The 25,783-nt window shown below is 45.4% G+C and overlaps 2 protein-coding genes and 1 long non-coding RNA gene across 4 annotated transcripts in view; 2 read left to right on the top strand and 1 right to left on the bottom strand.

Moving 5' to 3' along the window:
- Positions 1 to 25,783, top strand: part of LOC119387015 (cuticle protein 65) — a 567,739-nt gene that overhangs the window by 78,336 nt on the left and 463,620 nt on the right. The gene's annotated exons all lie outside the window — the stretch shown is intronic.
- LOC119387019 (uncharacterized) lies at positions 8,275 to 12,427 on the top strand. Its single transcript, XM_037654323.2, has 4 exons — positions 8,275 to 8,491; positions 9,767 to 10,265; positions 11,097 to 11,182; positions 11,931 to 12,427. Exons 2-4 carry the CDS (start codon positions 9,823 to 9,825, stop codon positions 12,149 to 12,151), a joined length of 750 nt encoding a protein of 249 aa, XP_037510251.1. The 5' UTR covers positions 8,275 to 8,491; positions 9,767 to 9,822; the 3' UTR covers positions 12,152 to 12,427.
- LOC125757648 (uncharacterized) lies at positions 18,325 to 25,267 on the bottom strand. Its single transcript, XR_007415385.1, has 3 exons — positions 25,184 to 25,267; positions 24,513 to 24,628; positions 18,325 to 18,650 (listed from the first exon to the last, which is right to left on the bottom strand). It is a non-coding gene; the product is annotated as an uncharacterized LOC125757648 (long non-coding RNA).

Genomic DNA, 25,783 nt, shown 5'->3' on the forward strand with positions numbered 1-25,783 from the left:
TTTTCGTTACATCAGATTTTGAAACAAATTAAAAGAAAAAAAATATAATATATACATTGGTCGCATTTCTTCTGTTGTTCATAACCTTCGCGTTTCTTTGAAGAAAACGCCATGGAAAAATAATTTCGAAAGGTATTTTTAGTCAAGACCGCGAGAAACTGAATGTTTAATGGGAAAAATGCTGTAATGTCGTCCGAGACATAGTGCACATGGTTCGCTATCTTTGAACGCACAGCGTGTCACAGCGTGCACATGTTTGAGAGGGCATTCGCCCCTTCGGACAAAAAAAAAAGGTTGGGGCTTCTTCACACCTTATATTGTTTTGCATCCTTCAAATGGACCACGGCTTACCAAAAGCGCTTGTTAGTAAGTTAGTTTCAGCATCCTTCGCGGTATTATCTCGCGCAATTTCTCTGCAGGACATTCAGCACTTGTCAAGTTCACAAGGTGGAGAGGAAAGAACAGCTTTCTGAGCAAAGCTTGCTTCGAAGAAGTGGCCCTCGCCGGCATCGACCGGTGCTTCAAGCTGACCGCAAGGGAGAGACGGGAGAGGGAGTGGCGTCACTCCACCACTCCGTCTCTTTCCTCCTTTGGCGAGGATAATCGGCGCCGTTTTTAAGCGTGCACAGCCGTCACGCCATGATAAGCGTGGGAAAAGTGGTTCATATGTCACGCCTGCTATGCGTGAAGAGTATGGCGCTCATCACTCTTAGTAGGCGTGATCGGTAAGCGTGGAGAAATATCACGCATACATTAGGCGTGTAAAAAAACCTTAAAACACACGCTTAGGTAAGCATGGGATTTTTTAGAGTGTAGTCATTGGGTCCCCAGGCTCTTGCGTTCTCTTGAGCTCTCGCCGCTTTCTTTTGTTCGCCAGCCGCCCACAACGACAGAGAGAGAGAGAGAACGAGGATAAAGGAAAGGCAGGGAGGTTAACCAAAGCTGAGTCCTGTTTGCTACCCTACACTGGGTCGGAAGAAGCAAGGTTTGAGAAGAGAAAGCGGCTTGGGTACGCAAGCCTCTTGGGGGCCCCGGTAAGAAAACTCTCTGCTGGCACATTCCACTAAACATTAAACTATCCAATATTTTTTTGTACTAAAAGCGTATCTAATGGAAACTCGTTTCTAGACTATACCACGGTGCAATCGCAATGTAACTTATAGCATTCAAAGCTGGCTTCACTACAGACTCCAAGCTCCTTTGAGAACTCTCGTAATGACGTCGTTAAAGCTAACACTCCGAACATTGAACGTGCCTCGCTGGAGATCCGCCTTCGAATATATATCGTATATGCACTGTGCGACACGCCTCGTTCCATTCGCCATATACTGCGACTTCGTGGCTCCCATTTGCCTAATTACTTCCGCGAGCAGGCGGCGGCACGATGCTGTCCTTGGCTAGTTCAGTTTCGTATATAGCACACATGAACATTATACGAACCACGTACTATACGATAATTCGTTGGGTTAATCTCTTCTACGAGACGACGCGCACTAAATTCGACTCCGTTCTACCACATCGCGCTGCCGTTCTCGAAAGCGCCGATTCTCACGACGGTGGCCGTGGAGCGCAGATTTGTGTCGCGATTGTCCAAGGACGTCGTCGCCTTCAAATCTTACGACGGACCTCCGCTCGCTCCGCAAGTCAGTAAGCGTGCATGCGGCGCGGAATTTTGTACAGTAACCGATGGTCATTTAATTGGCCGAGCTGAATCACTAGTTATAGTGTTAGACGAAAAATCCTTGAACAGGGTGTGTTGCTGGAACCAATGTTTAGACAAGTGGTCTCGTCTTCTTCAAGGCAACAACTGCCTAGCGTATGTGTATGCTTCGTACAATCTCTTCCAGCCATAAAGTAGAGGAGGAGAGGGCAAGTGTGAAAACAAAAAAGAAAAGGGGGGGGGGGGTCAGGGGCTGATATTAAGATAAGCTGGCGTGAAGAATTGCGTGGGTAAGCCTCCATCTTCTCATAAACCTCTGCCTTATTTAGTTAGTATTAGGAGGAACAGCAATGTGTTGACTCTCAATGATAATGAAAGGCAAATATATTAGCGTGAAAATTAAAATGTGTCTGCGTTAACACCTGGCTTTCCCTGTACGTACAGGTGCGAGTCATGAACATTGCGGAAGATAGGAAAAAACAAACAAAAAAACTCCATACCTTATGGAGCTAGCCTAGAGTTCAGGGCATCCGGTGGACTGAAAAATCTCCCAGTCACAGGAAAGGTTAATCCCGAATGCTCTTTCGAACGCGAAGGTCCTATAAAGCTAAATCTTTCTCATTTCCGGCCATGTGGGGTGCCGGTTCAATAAAATGTAACGCGTAAGCTTATTCAATACAATGTAACGCGTTTAACGCGTAAGCTTATTGTTTGTGGATGTCTTTCCCGAATTTCATTAGCTGCAGTGCGACCAAAAGTTACAGATGGTTAGGTGAAAAAAAGAATGGCGATGTTTTTGGCAGCGAACTCCTCTGCCACAGTACCGTAAACTCTCGTGACAGACACAGCCATATTGTTGGTTGCTTGCACCTCCTATAATGGCACTAAGCCTACTCGAAAATAAATTCGTGATGATGATGATTATGATTATGATGACTCCAGCAATGGTACGGACCCTCTGTAAAAAAAAAAAGGCAGGGTACCAGGTGGCTATTACGCACCGACCTCCACTAGAAACCCAAGTGGAGGTCAGTGCTATTACGTTGACAAAAAATACAAATAAAGATACGAACGAAACCAGCTATAAATCAAATCAGGTAGTACACAATAAAATAGTAAACTTAAACAAAACTCAAAATGATTAATTAATTAGAGTCGTCCAAAACAAACAAAACTCAAAATGATTAATGCCCCGCCACGGTGGTCTAGTGGTTACGGTGCTCGACTGCTGACCCAAGGTCGCGGGATCGAAATGCAGCTGCCGGCTGCGGCGGCTGCATTTTCGATGGAGACGAAAATGTTTGAGGCCCGTGTACTTAGATTTAGGTGCACGTTAAAGAACCCCAGGCGGTCGAAATTTCCGGAGCCCTCCACTACGGCGTCTCTCATAATCATATCTTGGTTTTGGGACGTTAAACACCAGATATTATTACTATTAAAATGATTAACATTAAAATAATAACAATTAAGGCTATGCAAGGAATTGGGGTAAGGGGTTCTCCACAGGTCATTATTTCTGGAATGTGCGCAACGTCGTATTCTTGTGCTACAGTATACTGTCGGGTGTGCACTCCAAATCAGAGGCACTGACGCCCGCGAGTCGGAGTGCCATACAAAACACAGTACAATTCACTTAGCGCCGACAACTAACTGTACTGTAGACCAGGGTTGTCGAGTTCTTCCTGTATATTTTCGAAAGAATGCCTTCGAGAAAGGTAGCTTTAAGTATCGCATCGCTCACTGTTAGTTTTCTCCCTTTTAAATATGTATGAATTACCAAATGGCATGCCAGTCGACCTGCGCAGCCATTGGCGCAATATAAATGTCAAACAGGCATATTGAAACACCACGATACACTCCATCGGTTTTTCCTATTGGCCTCGAGATCGAACGGAGTCGGCACCTAGCGGCGAGCGGACAAAACCCCGCAGTGTGGATGGCTCCTTGCGTCGTCTGCTAGCCACACCGTGTTCGCATGTGTGCGAACGTCATGCCCGTCCTCAGAGGGCAGCTTATTCCGTTGTGTTAGCACAGTATCAAATGACTGTACGTATGCCTACACGATATACACAAGCATTTCGCCTTCCGAGGCTTGTATGCGCTCTAATGAGTGCATGCAAGTGTCAGTATGGCGCTAGGTGTAATCATCGTACCGTCCATTCGCCAAAATCATTTCAATGTGGACACCAGTTTGTTGTTGAAGCACATCTTATAGTGCATTTGGCGTCGTCCTAAACGAAAGAAGTATTAAATGTCGAGGTGTAAATGCAGTATTTTAGCGACACCATCTCGTGCAGTGCTGGCGATTTCGAAATCCTTGTGACACCGCAAAGCATGAGCTAGCGACAGCAAAGGCCGGTAACCGGTAAAAAAGACCTCAAGCCATGCACTTTTATAGCGGTACACGTATTCATGCAAACAGAAAAACAACGAGCACAAAGTTCTAGTTCAACTAATTACGCAGAAATACAGGCCTTTTTCTTGTTTTTTGTTTTGGCCGCTAGAGCAAGAAGTAAAAACTTAGTTGGCTCAGTCGCGCAGCACAATTTATATTGTAGTATATGCAGAACACAAGCTAGGCACGTACAAATAAAACAAGAAAAGACATCGAGCACAGTGCAAAACGCGACTGTCACCGAAGGGCAGCACCCCTTTGACTGGCAGATTGCGCTTCTCTCACACGTAATAGGAGCGTTAGGCCATGGCCTCCGAGATTAGCCGGCGGCACGGCGCGCCGCCGGCTAATCTCGGAGGCCATGGTTAGGCCGGCTTCGTGCATTAATGTGGCAATGGAGGGCGTATATATCACCATCAGGCTGCAGTCAACGCGCTTTATTCGCCGACAGTCGACTCAAACCACTCACGGCGAAGCGCCGCTGTGTACATACATTTGGATGCGTGCCGCGGACCACCTATCCACACTAACGCGGCGACGGTGCTACCACCTGTAGCCCGATCTCGCGGCGATCAGGGAGTATGCAGCCCCAATATCACCGCGAGGTCCAATATCTTTATAGAGCACGTGCTAAAAACTGCAGCGCAGAAAAAGACAAGGACGAAACAAGATGACGAGGACGAGAGCCGATTTCGTGCATCTGTTAATCCGATTTTTGAGTGCGTGCGTTTAGAGACACCTTCCGTCTTTTGAAGTAATCTGCGTTTCTTCCTATAGGCAACTTTTTTTTTAACTCGCGTGTGATAATAAAGAAGTGCGTGATATCTCAATGTGCTGGAATCTTTATTCATATGCTTTACGAAAACTTCAGTAGACTTAAAACGTACTGATGTAGAAAAGATCGCTGGCCCAGATTCAGCATAAGCTGGTTAACCAGGTCAGGGAAGTTTAAAAAGCCAATGGCAGGACTGACGAGGTCACCTGCATTGGGTGAAAAAAAAGAGATACTCTTGCTCGCTGCTCCAAATTAATAGTTGTTTATTGTCTCTATCTTTCTGTCGACGAAAAAGCAAACACGTTTGTTTCTGTCCTCCACAGAACAGAAACAAAGCAAGCACGTTACTGACGTAATGCGACTGAACAAATCTTCATAATTAATGATACGACTACCAGCTCGGTTGTTGCCAACAGCATCACCGATGTTCTGGTATTCCGATAAAACTACATCATAACTCTACATAATGTAACAGTTTAGAGACGTGACTTCTAGTGCACGCGTCGCAAGGTACAGTCACGACCGAAAAAGGTTAGCATAGGTGATCGACGACCAGAGCAACAAAATCCGGGCTAAATCCGGGCTTTAGGACGGACTAATTTTCGCTGGTCACTCCAGCTTCAACAGGTATACATCGTGTCATGCTGCTCTCTTCATGTCACGCTGGGCCACATAACGCGCCCAGTGTCGCGATTTTCCCGCTGCGGTATTCGCCACTTGTGCTAATCTTTCTTCTGCCGCGATCGTACATTTACAACGCGTACGGTAGCCTGCGAAAGGGTGCACGAGTTTGACTATGCAGACCCTCACTCGAAGACGAGAGTAGACGGCACGAGTCGCTCCACAACGCGATTGTAGTCAGATTTGGCACAGGAAAGATGGAGCTGTGAATATATAGACAAGCAACAAAAGGCAAGGAGGTCAACCGTAGGCACACGATCGCTATGCTGGCCTGCGCAAGAGGAAAGGGGACAAACGCAGCGAAAGATAGACGAGGCAGAATGAGCACTCCCCCGAAGCACGCAAGGGTGCACAGCAAGGCTATGTCGCGGACCGATGCATACGTTACCGACGAGAGCTTACACGTTTTCTTACCATGCATAACCCTATGCACGAGTAAAGCGGAGATTTATTACGGTGAATGTTCTCCAACGCAGTTGCTGCCGCACGGTGTTGTACTCGAAGAAAGAAATTCGAGAACGTTGACACAGCAATTTGAAAGGTTTCACCCATATACCTATATTCTTTATATAGCACTTCGCGCTCCGGCTGCTGACCCGAAGGTCGCGGATTCGATCCTCACCACGGCGCTGTTGCATTTCGATGGAGGCGAAACGCTAGAAGCCCCAGTACTGTGCGATGTCAGTGCTCGTTTAAGGGGCACTAAAGAGCAAAACGATTTTTCTCATATTAGTAAAGTACAAAGTACTCTTTCACGATACCAAAAACACCACGCTTGCTGAGAGAAGACGCTTAGTAAGCGAGAAAACGCGCAAAAACAAAATGTGGGTGGCGACGCCACCTTGAAGTTTCTGCACCATTCGCCGTGACGTCACGTGTTTTGACGGCGCCTACTAGGGACTACGTAGTTCCTAAACGGTAAAAATGAAGTACATTATCCTCTGAGGGGGCCATAAACTTAACATACCAAATTTGGGGTAATTTTGTTGAGCCAATGGCGCCAAAATACGATAAATACACTTTGAAATCCCTGACGTCACGCGGGGAGATTACGGCGCGAAATTTAAAAATGAAACCTTGAACTTGATTTTTTCCTCTATTAATAGCCTATGACGGCGAAATTAACGACGTTAGTTCTCAGAGCCCAATTTATCGATCTAAACCGATTCATTGTTTCTCTTTAGTGTCCCTTTAAAGAACACGAGATGATCGAAATTTCTGGAGTCCTCCACTACGGCGTGCCTCATAAATCATATATCGGCACGTAAAAACCCAGATATTATATTAGCTCTTAACGCGCAGATAAGCGATCGTGAATACCTATAGGCGGCGGTTCGGGTGTTCTTATTACTTATAAGGGCAATGTTTATGAAAACATTTATGTGACAAATCTAGCGAGGACGCATATTTAATTTTTCACTGATCCCTGACGACGACAAATCCCCTTGTCGAAATGTTGGCTCTAGCGGCATTCGTTTTGTTAAATGGCTCGGCACGTGCACCTTCAAGCCTCCATTTCACTTGAAGTTTTGTCTTGTTTAAATTTCGTAGGTGTATGCCGCCTGCTTCGCATAACCGCAGTGCATGGGACCTGCCGCAATTTTTCAAACCGTATACATACTCCGTTGTGCCTTACTAAGCCATCAAAAGTCATCAAATGATGAAGCATCACTCATCTGCGGTGACGAAATGCCGATCATTCAAGAGCACCACGCGCTCTCCTCCGGATACCAGGGTCACTCGATGCTGCGTGCAAGTTACCCAACACCACTGTTATACCTCTAAAAACATCCGCACGCAGTGCGACTGCATGCTGGAAACGAATCACCGTGCCAGATGGCTCGTACGGAGTATTGCCGGATCAACTTTTATGCGGAGCATTTCTCTCTCTCTTTTTTTTTTTTATGCCAGGCACGTTGGGACGGCTATGCAGGTAGGCTCATGTTGGCGATACGCCAACGTGAGCCTAACTCGATGCACTTCGATGCATTGTCTAAGCGCAGGACGCATTTCAACACATCAAGTTCGAGTTTGGCCGCTATGCGAGTTGTAGAACGTCATCTCCATGGTCATCTCAGGTAGAGAGGGTGCCCGTGCCTTTGAGCTCGCTGTACAACAAAATAATGCCCTGAGGGTCATAGCAGAATTTTAAGAAGGCTTCATATCCCAAACATCACACAACCCCGTGCAGCGTAAACGCTGACATCTGTCGAGTCTTACAAATTTGGGTAATATTAGGCGTCGATCTGAACGAAGAAAAAAAAAAAAAAGAATTCACCGACGATTACGATACTGCAGCGCAGCTTCATGTTGGGGCAACGCCTACTGTGTTTGTAGTTTTGGCTATCCGCAGCTGTAGCAATGTAACATTCGTTGCATACTGCCACAGAAAGTGGCAGCGCTCGAGTGCTACGCACACCACAGTGCATTGCAGGCGTACCGAACCAAGCGAAACGCCGACAGCCCCGTTACGACAAGCGAAGCCAGCCGCAGTGCACGTGCCAGACCAACGCAACACGAGCGCTAACTCTCTTCTACTATAGATAATCAGACAGCAGACAGACAGCATGCTACACCACAAGTGAGAGCATAAAAAACCTGAAGAAACGACGTTTTGACTCAAACAAAATGGCTCCATTCACGAGCGGCGACATCAGCGCCACAATTCTGAAGGCCGCCACCGCAGGCCTCTCGTGGTAGCGGAGAGCGGAGAGAAAGGTATAAGAGAGAGGAGGAAAAGCGCGGCGCGGCCGCAACGGCGGGCCCCTCAAGAGCACCAATCGAACCGAGTGCCCCGTGTGGGGCTGTGATGAGGCCCCCCCACCTCCGGCCCCCCGCCAATCCAACGGCCGCCTGTGGCCGTTGTCTCGAAGTCGCGTAGGTACCACGAATGCACCAAACTCGAACTCAGTGAACCAGTCCAGTGACCGTCGGAAGCGCAGTGTCGGGGATACGACGACGGTCACCGCGCTGCGCTCAGGTGAGTTTGCTTCCGCCACATCCTGCGCCCGCCATGAGCCCACGCTTTCGACGTGCGTGCGTACAACGGTCGCCTTTGAAATGCCGCCGACGCCGCCTCTGTTTTGGGGCGAGAGTGCGCGTTGCCACCGCCGCTCATTCTGAAGTCTGCGCTACGCTCGGCGCGTATGTCCGCTTGCCATCAGCTTCCGTCCGCAGTAAACGCAATGTTATGTCACTGAGATGTCAGCAGCATCACGCTAAGCTTCGTGTCCGCTCTCAAGCTGCAGCCGTTGCCGTAGTTGCAGCGCGTCGACTCGGAACTAAGATTGCGCCATATAATCTACCTTCAAATGGAGTTCACACCTGTGCATTGTACTTTTTTTTTTTTTACTAATTACACGGATTCGCTTTGCTTTAGCACCCTTTCATATATATAACTCCTACTAGTCTCCTAACAAATGCGGAAAGCTCCCGGCATTTCACATAGTATTACGTCCGCTGTTGATAGAGATCAAACCTTTTTACGTGCGAAACACAATGACACATATGGGCGCGAGTGTGAGTACAGCTGGAGCGTAACGGATATCGTTCCCATCTCACGCGCAGCGTCCGATGCCAGGATATATGCCCTCATCCGGGACTACGTCGTGCGTATTCTAGCGCAGCGCGCTGTTGTATTCTGTTGAAAGCCGCCCGATCCTCTAGTATCGTCGGTTGGGTCGGCAGCATACCTGTACGGTTCGCCGAGCACCACCGACCGAGCACTCTACATATTCCTTTTGCAGACGCATGAGGTCTCACGCCGCGCGCCTCCCTCTATCTAGCCGGGCCGTTTTATATTCCGCTCGGACAGACCAGACGTTAGGAACGGCCCGGCTGAACAGTCGAAAGAGTAGGCGCGCGCACCGATTGCCAAGGGAAACAAACCATCGCACGCGTCCGCATATGGAAAGCCGCGTAAACACAAGTCCCCTTCGGAGCACATCGTGTGTTCGTGGTGCCGGAGAAAGCTCCGAGAAAGAAAGCCACGGGTGGAAGCTCCGGTCAGCGCGTGCCGCGTTTAGCAACGCCTCGGCGGCGAAGCGTGCTCCTTCCTATCCCGTCACGCCGGGCGGCCGATCAGGGGATCGAGTGCGGCTGGCGGCGGGCGAGCGCCGTTCTGCCCTCTGGCGTGACGGCCAACACATTCCGCGGGAGCCGTTGACCCGTCGACCGAGGGCCTGCCTCGGCTGCACGGGCAGCGGCGGTGGCTGGCTGGCTGACCGACCGGTGTATGCCTGTGCCGCCCGTGCAGGATTCCGGCCTTGAGCCCTGGGCCATGGCCGGGACGTCCCGGGCCCAGGCGGCGTGATGTCGAGCTCGGCGAGCCTCGAGGCGTCCGCCACGCCGCCAACCCTCAAGATGTCCAGCCGGCAACTGCTCAACGTCAGCTCACTCAGCAAGCACTCGGCGGCCGCGGGCGGCGGGGGCACGCCGCTGCTCGTGGCCGACGCGCGCAGGCGCCTCCAACTGGCCTCCGCGTCCCGTCTCGCCGTCCACCAGCTACTGGGCTCGCTGGCGCTGCTGTGCCTCCTGTCGCTGCTCATGGCTTTCCTCGCTCTCTTCTTCCTGCAACGCGTGGCCAGCGCGGGCCCGCAAAACTCCGACAGCCCGGAGGAACACCTGGCCCTCTACCAGGTGGCCGTTGCCATGAGCACGCTTACCATATCACTCAACCTGTGCTGCCTGTTCGTCTGCTGCATCCAGTTCCTGCTCGGCGTCAAGCTGCTCCGGACGCCGAACGGACTCGACAGGTTGGGGGCATAACTCTTCTACGGGGGTTGTTTGCGTATCCGGACGCATGCAGGTCACTATGTACACTCGCTCACACGTGCCTGTCACAGCGATACCAAATGCCACTTTCATTTGAAGGTCAACCAGGCACATCACCTACCACGAGACGCATTGCAAGTGTCGTGTCTTCATAAATAGGGTCTCACATCATATACCAGGATTCTGCACGACATTGCCCATAGAAATGAGGATTGACTTCCCACAAAACAGTTTCGGAACACTGCAGCATGCGACCAAAGCCAGTTCATCCAGTTAGCTTAATTAATAAACATTCTTAGCAGGACGCAAGAAAGTCCTTTTTAATAACTAAAATGGTCTGCGGAGGAAATCTTGGATTCCTGCACTATAGATGGCAGTACAGAACAGTTTGCTTTAGGAAGCCTTCATGTGCGCGCCTCCGAGACGGAGGCGCGCACATGTAGGCTCCCTAGTTTGCTTCTATATATAGGTAGCTATGCCTCTTCGAAAGGCACTACTGCACAAACACACGTCTGAAACTACTTTTCAGTATTTCATAATGGCGAGTGTAGGGCAGTGCAACGAAAGTAGCACTTGGGCTAATTAGTACACAAATGCCTGCATCACTGCACACAACTCAAATGATTGGTATAAGGAACGCGCACAGTGTTATGATGAATATGAAAGGGCAGTGGCAGCAACTGTCATGTCGTTTCATGTACGTGATTAGCTGCCAAGGAAACTGTTCTCGCTTAAATTAAATACTCTCTAGCATGATTTTATTTGATTAATCATACGTTAAACACAATTTCGCTCTTACTTTTTTGCTACAGGACAAACATGTTCATCAAGAGGAGCTCCCATACCCGTGTGCTGGCGATCGCCGGCTTTTTCTTGTCAATACCAGTCTTTTTCACAGGTAGGTCTGCCATTTCATTATTTCCCCATGCACATAATAAAATGAGCATTCAGCAAAGTAAGCCCTTGAAAACCATTTTGACATTTCCTGTTAAGCAGGTTTTTCCTGCACCTCTCTAGTGATCCCCCAGTTCCATAGATCTACTTAAAGGGACACTAAAGTGAAACAATAATTAAGTTTATACTGATAAGCTATACTAAGAAAACTCTACTGTTGTTAATTTCACCTTTATAGGTTTTAATAATAGATGAGAAAAACAAAATCAAAAGTGTCACTTTTAAATTTCCCGCCGAAATCTCCGATGGTGACGCCACGGATTTCATTTTTTTTTTCTTTTGTGTTTTGTCACATTGTATCAGTAAACTTTCCTGAAACTTGGTATTTTATGCCTCTACTTCATTATTACTGATGAGGAACGTGTAGACCCTAAAAAACACCGCTATAATCTACAATGTCACGATTGGTGTGGGAACTTGGGAACTTCAAGATGGTGTCGCCACCTGCATTTTCGTTTTATGCGTTTTCTCGCTTACCAAGCATACTCTTGCAGCAAGTGTGGCGTTGTTGGATCGCAAAAGAATAATTTACTAATACGAGAAAAATCATTTTTATCATTAGTGTCCCTTTAACGGCTGTGTATACATTTACCCATAGAATGTGCTCATTCTTTGTTCACTGCATATGGCCTCAGTTCTAAGCACCCCAACTGGAATCTATAACATGAAAAAAAAAATCTGTTGTTTCCTAGGAGTAATCCTCTTCACATTCATCCACTTCCACGAGCTGCCAGCAATCGTGACCAGTGTCGTGATTGGACTGGGCATCGTCTTCTGTGGTGTGGCATCTGTCCACAACGTCTACCTCTGGCAGTGGGAGAAGACCTGTGCCACACGTGAACTGGTTGAGAGCCGTGCTCTCGGTGTGCAGCCGGACTTGACCCACACCCTTGAGCTCTCGACGCTGGTGTGACTGTGTGTGTGATGATGATGCTTGCTAACGAGTGACTACCACACAAGACGGAGGTCATTCAAGAACGAGGAACAATCGCAACCGGTGCTCCTGCTCACAGTGACATGTGACATAAGAGTTTTGCTAGCAAACGGTAAGAGAAGCTAGTCAGCATGAGGCCTCTCATATGAATGAAAAGATCATTCTACACCTCAATACAGCAACCTCTGCTTGGCTAAGCCTTATCGTGATGCATGGCTGAAAGTTGCCAGCAATATTTTAATGAAGTTTAATTTGCAGCTTTTTAACTTATTGTACATGCACATTGAATAATAGTTTGCAGGTTTCAAAGTTCATTTTGATCTGCACATTATACATTCTCTCTCTCTTTTTTTTTTGTTTTTCATATCCAGCTGCTCTACTGTTCCTAAAGTACTTGGAGCAGAGCAACGAGTTAAGTTGAAATTAAAATCTACCATTCTGCTTCCACAAAGCCTGCCAAAACTGTGGTGTAGCCAAGAGGAATTTCTGTATGAGGCACCTAAAGCAGTAGAGCTCAAGACACATGTCCTTATATCTTTTTTTTTCTTTAGCACAGTCTTCAATTTTAAGCTCATTAATGGAATTCCACATGCGTGCACCATGTACCATATGCTGCAACTTCTTGAGATGGTGAATTGCGTGAAACATAGTGTGAGAGAGGCACATCGTGACTTGCTTTTCTTACTCTTCTAGCAGCCTTCTGGGCCATCCTTGTTATCATCCACAGAAAAGCTTGCAGTGATAAGATAGTTGAAACAGGGTGAACAAACTGCTCTACAGGATGTGTAGTACTTAAGCCAACAGGAAGAAAACACACGGCATAAAGAATTATCATAGCAGTTAATTTAGGAAGTGGGCAACACAACAAGCCCCAGACAATTAAAACAGGGTTAATCATACCTCGACTAATGTTTAGGTAAAACAGCGATATATGTCGGCACGTCAGTGGCAGGACTCCGTGTACTTTACGTGCACATTAAAGAACTCTAGATGGTCAGATTTAATCAATAAATGTTTACTGTACCGTCCCTCATAGACTAGATGTTACAAGTCAGAGAATGCCATCAACCTGTTGTTGTCATTCTGTAAAAACAGGGTGAACGAATTGTCCCACCAGGGAAAAAATCTAATACCGAATCAAAAGCATGGATTCCGGGATGCGACACAATTTTCGCATGTTGCACACTGTGTGCAAGTCATAGCGTGCAAGATCTCTTAGGGACCAGAAGAATATAAGCAGCTACAACTATTCTGCTTGCTGTAAAATGTTCTTAACCACAAGGAAGTGAAAGCAGCAACACAAAAACATATCAACATCGTCACATCTGCACCACATTTCCATTGTGAAATTCTAAAACATCTCTTTTTCTCTTGAAATTTTGTAGACATGTTACGAGTGGTGCACTGCATGTTTTACAGTGAACCAATCGGTGTAGTTTACACACCTCGACCAATTTAGCTATGCGTGTTGATAATACAAAGATGAATCTTTATTTAGGAAGAACTTTTACAACAGTAATTGTTATCACCATGTGCCATTTTGACCAAGCAAGCTTCATTACGTAGCTCACTGTAAAAGGCAGAAACACTCATAAGTGCTGAAAATGAATGTTATGTCACACAAGACTTATTACTAAAGCTACAGTAACCAGCCCCCATAGCCCAATTTTTTCAGCTGCTTCTTATTTTTGAGAAAACTACTACATGAACCTGACATCATACATTTCCAGCTCATTTTCGATGAAATGGAAACAATGCATCCAAGCCAGAAATTAATCAAAGTTCACTTGTAAAATGTCATTTTTACATTCATTTATAGAAGGTAAGCAAGTTAAGAATCTATAAAGAAACATTTACGTATTTCAATCTTTGCTATTTTTACGTGTGAAACGTAGAAGCATTGTGCTTATCGAATCATGCATATGGGCATTTCTTCCTGAATCGCAAAATATGAATAATGTAGAGCTCATTCAATTGGAACAGATCACCTACTCAAAATGCCGTGTGCACTGAGAACGCAACAGTGGGGCCTGGTCAACATGTTGCATAGATAAAAATGCATGATAAATTGCACAATACTCATAATGTAGAGTTTATCTGGAAAGTCTTGTAGAATGAATGTGTGGCATTGACCTGAAGTGCATGTGTTTTCCCAGCACTTAATGAAGCAAGACACAGTACATGTACAAGTGAAAAGCAAACTGCTTTTGCACATACCCTTCCAAGCTGCATGTGCGTCTAGATGTGTTACAGTTGTGCGCTCATGACCTTGATATGTTTCATGTGTCGTGGCTTTTTAGTTATTAGTAGTTGCTGCGATGAAGGCACTCACTCGATCATCAGCTTGATCAAAAGTGCCACGCTTGGGACCATATCACATTGTCTTGTGGTTATTGTACGCCTGTTGTAAATTACATAACCATAGCGTGCCTTTGAGGCCTCTTCTCCGTTGCCATGTCATGTGTGTTGTGTTATAGCTAGTGCTGTTGTTCAACAACTGTAGTCAAGCCACACTCATGTACTGTACAGAAGCGAAGTTCGCTTGCAAAGTATTTTTATTTTGATGTATGAACACAGTTCTGTGCAGTGAAAAAAGAAAATGAAATGACTTTTGTTACAATATAAACACGCATGGAAGATGGAGCTGCACATGTACACATTATTTTTTTTTTGGTGCTGTATACATTTGTTGCCAAGTACAAAAATTTGCACTGCCCATAGTGATCATGGTCATGGGACCAAATAAATGCCGTGTACATAGAAAATGAATACAATATTTCATGCACATTTCAGTTGCCTCGATGTTGCCACAATTTTTTTTTTATACCAACTGCCTTCTTACAGGAGGATAGGGCATAAGGAGAGGTTTGGTATAGGAAAAAAAAAATATATTTTTTTTTTTATAGATACAAGTTCAACACCTTGTGGACTTAAGTACTCAGTACACTGATTCCAGCCGGAGCTCGCACTTCGTAAGATTACCTATGTGCATCAAATAGCTTTTTTTTTTAAAGAAAAGTTGTATGCTGCACATCTGCACATTGCGCAGGAAGGATTCACGATAGCAATGTTTCAATCGACATGACTGAGTTACAATATTATAGCAAAATGAAGATTAAAAACTAGGACATTCAAAACAATCCTACAAAAATACAGAATTCAAAGTAATGTTTCGCTGTGCACTGTATGTTCACGTATGAGAGTTGGACATTTAACTCAATTGGCAAATCAATGAATGTCTTGCAATAGCAGAAAAGAAACTTTGTAATGGCATAAGAGCATGAATATATGATCTCATCTCTTTCGATTTCAGCAGCAGTGATATATTGAACAAAATTTTCCTAGCAAGAAACAGTGCAACATGATGCTTTTCTGTTGCTGGATCTAGGAAGCCACTAGATATACCTCAGCCCAGCTAACCAACTTATGTGAGCGGCTGTCTACATCATTTCAATGTTACGCTATGCTCAACGAACAAGTAACCATCAATCATAAGGCTGTGTTCAACTTAAGTGAAAACCTTAATTGTAATGACATGCTGTTTGAATGCTGTTCGTGAAAACTCTTCACTCTAAATAAACACGCAAAAAGGTACTGCCCCCACAAAATCGGGTTTGCCTAAACATGCACACCTTAAGATATTCTTTAGACAAGCGTGCGACTTGAATAATATGTGAACTTGGCCACAAAAATGGCCATTGTGATAAATGAATGAATCCTTTATAATGACCAAGTGCTGTTTAGCTTATACGATCGCACTCCTGCCTCGCCTCCTTTTTAATAATGCAAAATCACTCCTCACACACTTTTTTTTTTTCATGATGAACCTGTTTTAACTAGCCAAGCTTATGGACAGCCTGTCACAGCCCTTTCCATTAACACCCCACACATGCCATAGTACCGTATTTACTCGAATCTAACGCGCACCTTTTTTCCGGTAAAACGAGTCCAAAAATCGCATGCGCGTTAGAATCGAGTACCGAAAAAAAAAGAAACTCAGTTATCATATTGCCATCGGCATTTTAAAATGGCCGCCTCCTACGCGCCTTGGCTAAGGTGCCCTACCTTGGCCATTTCTCGTGTGCTGAGGAGATTGTCATCCCGTTCTGCATTCGCATCGGCGGCATGGAAGTGCCCACTCCAAATACTCGACGAGTGCATCACGATGTCGCATTTAAAAGAAAAGTTATTACATGTGCAGAGACGGACGGGAATCTGGCCGCATCGCGGTCGTTCGGAGTTGCCGAAACGTGCGTGCAAGACTGGCGCAAACAGAAGCAGAAGATTGTTTTACAGCAAAGCTTCACGAAAAAGTTTCTGTGGACAAAAGCAGGGCCGGTTTGCCGAAATCGAAGAGCGTTGACAGCGACAAGGAGTTGTCCCACAGCGACGAGGACTGATCCATTACGCGACTCGTATCGCCGCCGTAGTGGTGACAGTTTTAGCGGCAAGGCCCGCTTTTTGACTTTGTGTTTTACTTTTTTGAAACTTTAGTTCTTTAAAACCCAAATACTTGTTCTTCTGAACGTACGAAGTTTGACTCCTACGGACTTTTTTTGTTCTTTTCTCTCATGAAAAAATGGGTGCGCGCTACAATCGATGTATTACTTTTTTTTGGTCGCGGAAAACGGGTGCGCGTTACAATCGAGGGCGCGGTAGAATCGAGTAAATACGGTACGTGACAATGCCGTGTGCACAGCAGCTTCAAGAGGACAGTTTTTCTGAAAGCTTCTTTAAAGACCATGCAGCCCAAAAGACAAGTCAATTAATTCAATAACAATATCATCACCTTACTTATCACTATGCAAGTACGGTTCTCTGGTGGCATTACCATTACCACTTCAATAGGCAGGCTTCTCAGGTGCTCCTCAACTGTGCTACATACAGGCTCATGGACAGATCGCAAGCTCTACTTAAGATTAACGCCTAGCTTTCTAGAGTCACTCACGCAAAGAAAATATTGTATGTGCTATGGTCTCCTATGAATCAAGAATGCTTGTTATATTCATTAAAAGGAAGAAAAGTGCACCGTGTGCACATTATCTTTTAAACTTCTCAAGGTCACTAACTGCAGTCAAGAAATGTATTTCGCAGACACCAACCCTTGACGCTCGGGTCTGTCAATACGTGAGTGCAGAAGTGGTATTCTTGAGCAAATCACTTTTGGAGGTAAGATCATTTCCAAAATATTATGCGACTTGCCTGAATCGTACTAGATGCAAGGGCATCTGCGACCAACAGCAATGAATTGAATCAGGCATTAGGAAAAAGTCATAAACGACATGGACAGTTCAATGCCAAGTATTCCCCGAAAGTTATCACTCAAGAACACCACCCCAAAGCTCAGGCTGGCCCATATTATATCAGGTTTGTAAGGTCACTTGGCTATATACAAATACTTCAATGCTATACAAGCATGCACCGCACATATTTCATGGCTTGACCTCTTATGCAATGCGCTTCCGCAAAAGCAACTGCTGCATATACATTGCCCTCCAACCTATAATTTTTAAAAAATTGTTGTTCTTTTTCCTTTTTATAATAGTTTGGCAGATCAAGTGGATCCAAGTACAACTGCAAGACAGAACTGACACGTGCCACTTGCTACACAAAACAAAAATGAATCACCGAGTCAAATGTTAAACAATTCGTTTAAAAAATGACAATAAGTGAAGCAACTGCTCCTTCGTTACAGAAAGCGAATTGCTAGGCAGCATGCAAACATACCTGTAATGAACACAAGGCATGCTCTCTGTGTACAACACTTGGCAGAAAAATGAACAAAAGTTTTACACATATCAAGTGAACTTCAGTTGCATCAACGATAGACGTCATTACTTTGCACAGCTTTCCAGCACAGTGTGCTGATTCCCTCCCAGCTAGAAAGTACAATGCTCGTAACTAGGAGAGTGCACCCTTAAATTGACTTGTTTGAGAAAAGTACACCATAAGGGACGTAAATTTTTTTAAAGGAGAACAAGGCAAGGAATGGATGGAAAACATGACATGCAGTCCTTTGCCTTTGAATCCGACGTTCCTGACTTTACTGCATTTTTTCAGCTACCATATGTGACCAACAAAGATATATATATATATATATATATATATATATATATATATATATATATATATATATACACACAACATGCCACACTGGAAACCCTGCCCATACAAGCTACTGTACTTCAAGAAGAAACAATGCTACCTTGCAATGTCCTTCCAACAAAAGTGTAAAACACAACAAACCAACCTGCAATTTAGCAGCAAGGTGAGACGTAACAACACAGTCTTGCATCAGCTTTGTCGAGACCATGAAGATGGTAGTGAGGAACTTTGGAATGTCTTTTACACAGTCACAACATCAGACACACAAGTCGTAGAAACATAACGAAATTTTCCCAGAGCCCCTTACATGGCTTGATGGCAAGAGGCAAGAAGAAGAAAGCAGGCCTGGGCGAGCCTCAAGGTGCTTTTTTGCCTGTGAAAGTGTGGGGAAAGAAAAGATATCATTAGCAGAGAACAACTTCAGCAAATGTTGTTGATGCAGTACACCTCACAATTAACACGAACTCTGCGTCTACACACCGAGAACTTCTTGCTATTGTGAAATCTGAAGCTAAAACCAGAATGTGCCGAGTTCTTAACACTCGTGCACTGACTGCGATGGGGCACCACAGCTAAAGGCATCCGCCTCTTTATGCAGGAGGCATTCGAATTGAATCCTGATGCCATTTAAGATATGTTGCCACCATTTTAGAAATCTTTTATAGATTTTGACCTAAAATTGATTTTGTGTTTGCCTTCGGGAGAACAGTTTAAAAGGACACTACAAGTGTATAGAGCGAAAAAATTGAAACTAATTACAATATAATTACCAAATTACCCGAAATATGCCTGTCACACCAACAGTCATAACTACCAATCCAACCATATAAAAAAAACAGTTTGGCAACATTATAGCAGTGTATGTAGGCTGCACAATGAACTGGGATCTTTGCGCTATTCTCTAATATTAGTTATATTGTGGCCTAAAAACCAAAAATTGTGTCATTTCAAAAGGTAGCATTGCAACCGAAATATTATAACATCAAAACTTATTCATTTCCAATTACCCTAGTTCATTGCACAGGCTAATGTCTAATTAAGAAGCATGGAGAGTTTTATCGGAAAGTAGTCATTTGTTCAAAAGTTATGAGCTTTTGCGCAACATACACAGACTGAAAGTCAGGTTTTGCGAAAAACAAAAATTAAATTTTCTGAACATGTCATCTTCAGTTTAAGGGTAGTCACAAAAAAAAAAAGGCCATCACTTTTGAACACTACCAAATAGAGACGTACAGTAAAAGCTCGGTAATTCGGATTTCACGGGACCAAGAAAAATGTCAGAATTTTCGCACAAGTACCACAATGAATCTGTTCCAACTAGGCCGGCTAGCAGTATTGCTTTGAATTAACCACATGCCGAATTATCGAAAGTACTTAGAAGACAATTAAACAAGTGTCAATTACATGAATGCATTTTGATTTTCTTGACGAATACGTAAATCCGGTACTTATTTTGCATAAAATCAGTGTGAAAGTCGGAATATACATCATTCGAGACTTTGTTTGCAATGTGATCGCAGATCAAGAGCCTCATGTCTTAAGCCGAAACGTGCTCTGAATCCATCCCTTATTACTGTAAAAACTGGAATATAGGTCGAATTATTTTCTAAAAAAACAGCCCTAAAATGTTGACCCCCATCTTATATACCAGTCACTGGCAGAAAAACTTCGCAAGTCTGGCCACTATGGGCAACTGAAGTCAACCCCCTCCATCGCCACCGCAATCATCGGCGTTGCTTTGTTTACTACCAGCTACAGTGTTCTAGAAGTTTGTAGTGCGCTCACTGAGTGGCAGAGCGTAATGCACTTCATGTCGCCGCCGACAGGCGGCACGGCTCGCAGCGTCACCTGAAACTTTCTGGCGGGTTGCAGGGCGCGGCTAGAGCACGTTGCTGTTTTGCACGCAAGAGTTATGGCGCGGAACACACAAAGCTTCTTTTCATGCATCTTTTCTGTGAGTTGTGAAGTAAATTGCTGTTGTTGTGACTGATTTATGGAGGGTGGGCGATATTTTAAGTGGCTATGATGAATACATACCTGCCAAGTTTGGAGAAACGGAATCCGGGAGATCTACTCAACGGGGGGGGAGGGGGTATGAAGTATGCCGACCGCGGGGGGGGGGGGGGGGGGGGGGGGGGTACTGCTGCGATAGCAATTTTATGGACACTGCCAGCGGGATTTTGCGGTCTCCGCTGATCTGTACAGAGTCCAAACCGATAGCATCGCTTACGCATCGTCTGTTTCACGTGCGAGTAAATGCGCGCTAGCTCTAGGGACGAACGCGGTTGAAGCAGAGATGAAACGAGCCGGCCGTCACCGTCGCGCAAAGGGCACATGCGATAACATCGCTCCGCGTGTGAGGCCTGTCGTCGCTTGCTTACCAGTTATTTCGTCGGGCAAGGGACCATAAGGGGCGCCGTTGAGACGGGGACGGTCGCAAGCGCTGGCGAACACGCTATCTCGACAGACATCGGTAACGGCTACCCTTTTAAGTGCTGGGCTCTCCGCTTAAAACAGCAGTGACACAAAATTTTTAAGGCGAGATAACTTGTGGGATAGATTTGTGTGTAAACAAACGCATCATCTAGAAATATTAACGGCTGATATAACCTATAACACATTTAGGATCAATTTTTAAATTGCGTGTAGCGCATCTGTACGCGAAACGTCCCACCTCGCGTCACCGTGACGCACGGGGCGCGCAATGCACTGGACGCGCGGGGCAAAACTGGATTTCCGGGAGATTTTCCTATGACCCGTACAACCGGGAGAAACGTTCAAAATCCGGGAGACTTGGCAGGTATGTGAATATGAATGATCCTGCGTGTAGTTGGGGGCGTTCAAGCTTTTTTTTTGTCCTGCTGATCGATACAATTTTCAATGCCCTTTCGTCACTGTAGCAATACTAGCGACTTTACTCCCACCTTTCGAGCCCCACTATGCCGAGTATAAACACCTCATTTTTTTATTTATTTGTTTTCGCATATGAACTGGTCTGTGTGACTAACCTACTTAATGTTTTTTTTTCACGAATCAATAATGGGCGGAATCACTTCGCTTTGTAATAAATGTATCCGCACCGTAATCTTAAATATTTTTATTTGGAGACGTAGATCATACAAGGTTATTAAAACTGGTTGGACTCGTAGGCAATATATAATGGTACTAGAGTTCCGGGTCCAATGAAAAAAATATCTATACATAGTTATTAAGAGTACATCACAAGTAACGTACATTACACACGTACATTATTATTACACCATAGAATTGAACCACGAACACTCGACAGCGTCACCTGCTGACAAACTGATTTTATTTACACAAAACCCTGCCTAAGTACGTGCAAATGCTGGCCATATCACAATATGGATTAAGAATGCATGCATGGTCACTCGTGGTCGAACAATAAACAGCCGATGACAACGTCGATCTAAGTGGAGCATCCCAATGCAGCCCAATCCCTGTGGGCCTTCCCCGCAACCTAATGACAGCTACTTCAGTCATCCCCTTAAATTTCCTTTTTCTGTACATCGATCTCTATCCAGCTCATTTCATCCGTCAGTAGTTCTGTGCTTAGGACTTCGATAGCGAAACAAGCAGCCAAGTACCAGAGTTCTTTATCATTTTTTTAGAAGTACCCTAACCGCCCCCCTACTTTACCAAAGCACGAGTATGGTTTTGCTGTCACCGCCCTTGTGTTTTCTTGCTTTTGTTGTTATTGCACTTGACTTTGTGGTCACTCCTGGCTTCGTTGGGTCCAGCTGTTTTTTGTTGTCAAACGCTGCCTCAGAAATTTCTCTGCACGTACGCTGCATGCTCTATGTGCACGACCGCCGGAGGCTGTAAAAAGCGCGTTCCCGTCCAGATGCAGCGGCGGGCCATTGCAGTTGCCATTTGTGGATAGACACAGATGCCGATCCTTCAGAAAAACAAGCATAGATAAGTGCAGCAAAGCGGCACGCATGGTGCCGGCAAAGGTCCTTCAAATGAATGAATGGCGTGAACATGCGCTGCAGGGCATACACAAATGGAAACAGTAGCTTCTACTACTTGGGTCAGCTTTAAAAACGAATAAAATGCTAAACCCCCTCCTCCCTCTTTTTTTTAATCCCTTGTTGTGTTATTGTGGTGGCCCTCTCCCCGCCTCCAACCCCACGTTTTGTTGATCCCCCAGGAATTACAGCATAACCAGCGTAACACCGACCAAGGGGACACGCTTCACACCCCACAAGAGAAGTTTTCAGGAGAAACTCGTGGCAGCGCCCCTGGCTGGCGCCCAAGCAGTCGACGCGGAGAGGGCCGTGGCGGCGCGGCGCAGGGATACGACAGCGAGCCCACTGCCCCATTCTAATACACTGAACTACCAGCCTTGTGCCGTGGGCGGCCTCATTTTGCGCTTTTGTTGTTGTCTAGTGAATCTATTTGGGCTCCAAGGTGTTCTTGTTCTTGTTCTCGACCGGTGGCTGGCAACAGCTCACTGTAGCATTCAAGAAAACAGCGATCGAGTTCACGAAGGCACGAAGAAATCTGGTCTGAAGTGTGTGAAAGGTGTGTTGGAATGCTAGTGCACGTGAACACGAGTCGGAGCCGTGAGTCACAAACAATAACTGAAAGTTTATCTCTACACGGGTGTTCTCGCTGCTTCAATTTCACCGGATACACTTTCTTTGTTGCTTTCTGCAATGCCAGCAGCTCTGGTTACAGCGGCACGCATGGCTATGATCAGGGGGCAGATCGAGTGCACCACAGAAGCATTTGCTACTGGCGGACGCTGAAGGATCACGTCACGACACGCAGCGATCAGAAGAAAACTTTGGTTCAGTGCCAGAATGCAGCGTATCTAGAGCTGGAGACGAAGGTTGCACAGTTTAACCAGGAGCCGCACTCGCATCATGATTGTTACCAGGGACCTCAAAGTGTATCCAAATTAATGCTGTCAAGACGGTTGTGACCTTTTACGAAGATAATGCTTGAGCCCACCTTTTGGCTTTCTGTCACATGGAACTTACGTGTAAACACACGTGTAAATAAATGGCATTTTCACTGTGCACCATTTGAAATTGTGTGTTTCACGGATAAAGGTGCCTTCTGATACTTTGGCCATTCCATGTACTTTTTTTTTCGATTTTCAGTAGTAAAAAGTGGGGGGGTCGACCTATATTCCGGTTTTTACGGTACATACCGTAACCACCAACACTACGCGCATGTGACGATAATTTTTTCGCTGGTAAAATGGCCGCCAACTGATCGCTCGTTCATCATAATTCCACGTAGTTTGCGTTTATCAAGTAAACAAGTTCGCCGCAGCTGCTGAAGCCTTGGTCGCCAACAACACGATTGTGGTCAGACTGTGGATGGCGAAAATGCCTTTCTGAAGGCTCGCAGCCACTTCAGTTGTTCGCGAACACAGTTTTCGCTCCTTTGCGTCGCACATGTGCGGCGCTTCGTGCTTGGCGCACTCCAAGGATCGTCCAAATTAACGATAGTCTGATGCTATTAAATAATACACATGCTTGCCAGGACCAGAGAACACGTCACAATCATCCGATTTTTCAAAATTAACGAGCTTTTACTGTAATTTTTTTCTGCACCACAATTCTGAATGTACATTTTTGGAATATCAAAAATTAAAATTCACTTAAAAAGAAAGAGCCATTTTAAAGGGTGGCAACGTACCTTGAATTCACAACAATGTGCGTCAAATTTTTATTTTTTGAATGCAGCACATCTCTGATGTTATGATAAATACTGCAGAGTTTAGCTCTACAATGCAGAAGTTAATTACACTTAAATACCTATCATTGTCCTATTTCATACTGCCCTTTATCACTATCTGTGGGCCACAAAAAGGTGTATTCTGCAGTTCTTGAACGCATCTAGCACAATCATGAACAGAATTATTGTTCACAGATATAGTCAGGCACAACTTTAGAAATCTGCAGCATTTCCTCCTAATAGGCGGATGCACACAAGCCTGCACCGATGGGCACGCACTCCTGACTGACGTCACGAGCTGGACAGCTGGTGAGCCCGCCTTTGGAGAACATTGCCGAGTGCATGACCTAGACTATCTCTTTAGTCACGGAGGCCATCAGCTGTCGCGTTACAGCCATCTCAGTGGGGCCTCTCTGGACTTAAGTTGTACTAACCTACCCCGACTTACCAATTGCCTTTAGTAGCAAATACAAGTCTAAGAGCACAAGTCTAAAAGCAGGCAAGGCAAACAACCACTCACAATTTTTAGGCAGTGGCACAACTGCAATTATCCGGCCATTGAAGTAGGTGTCGTTCAGGTTTAGCGCAGCAGTCTCTGCGGTGTCTCTGTCGGCCACTGTCACATAGGCGTGCGGACTGCAAGATGAGATGAATTCATCACAGTTTCCTGTAGTATGTTCAAGTTTCCACTTCACCTTAGTAACATTTTGCATAGGCGAGCTCTACAGTAACTGCACATTTGATTTAACCTGATTCATTGTTTCCAAACACACTTACAAGAGGAGGCAGCAAATGAAGGCACATAGGCCAATGTGCTAAGCGTTGCTAAAAGCAGTCAACCACCTGATGCAATGCCATTACATGCAAAATTAAGTAAAGGCAATTCGCAATCACATTTGTGGTCGAACGTCCCAAAGAAATGCAGATGGTCTGTGGGACAAAGCAGTGGAGGCCTCTAGAATAACTTCAACCACATATAGTACATTAACCTGCATTTGCATCTTAATTATGCAAGCGTGTTTCCATTCTGGCCCACAATGGAATACCACAGCTGAAGCAAGGAATCAAACCCTTGACCTCATGCTCAGCAGAATAAATGCTATAGCCACTGAGTCACTTTGTCTTTAGCTTTTCACAGTGATACCATTTGTCGATAAGGTCTTCCACAAGATTCTGCACATGGTCACTTACTATGATCCTAGACCAGAAGAATCACTTTTCCCCATCACTACTTCAATGGGGTCCCAGGTGGAGAAAAGATCGGCAACTTCAGCCTGCAAAAGCACAGTAAGAATAACAATAATGAGACAACAATAAGCATGTAAAAGAAAACCTCAAACTGAGTGCACAGGCCTGTTTTGCATTAATACATGTAAAGACAGACATATGCCTAGTAAAACAATACAAAGCTAAAGAAAGAGAAACAACAGGTTTTCTAGTATTACAGTACTTCATTTATATAAAGCTCAACAAAGCAAGGACTGCTTTTCTGTTCTACAATAATGCAGGTGGCCTCCGCCTGGGAATGCAATACAGTAGAATTTCAGTGACACTATCACGGCCCGTACAAATTTTTTCATAGTAGCAGTCAAGGCTCATTAGCCTACAAAGTGCTAAAGTGTGGTTGTTGCGAACCAATTTTCACCCCGCAACAATTGATACGAACGGACACTGTCTCGCAGATACGCGCAGCTGCTGCCCACATGGCCGCTGAAGTCGTGGCAGTCACACGCGGGCATGCACGTGCACGCCCCACCGCTGGTTTGGCTGGTTGTCAGCATCGCCCATTGC

This window comes from Rhipicephalus sanguineus, chromosome 3, assembly GCF_013339695.2.
Source record: "Rhipicephalus sanguineus isolate Rsan-2018 chromosome 3, BIME_Rsan_1.4, whole genome shotgun sequence".
Classification (NCBI taxonomy): domain Eukaryota; kingdom Metazoa; phylum Arthropoda; class Arachnida; order Ixodida; family Ixodidae; genus Rhipicephalus; species Rhipicephalus sanguineus.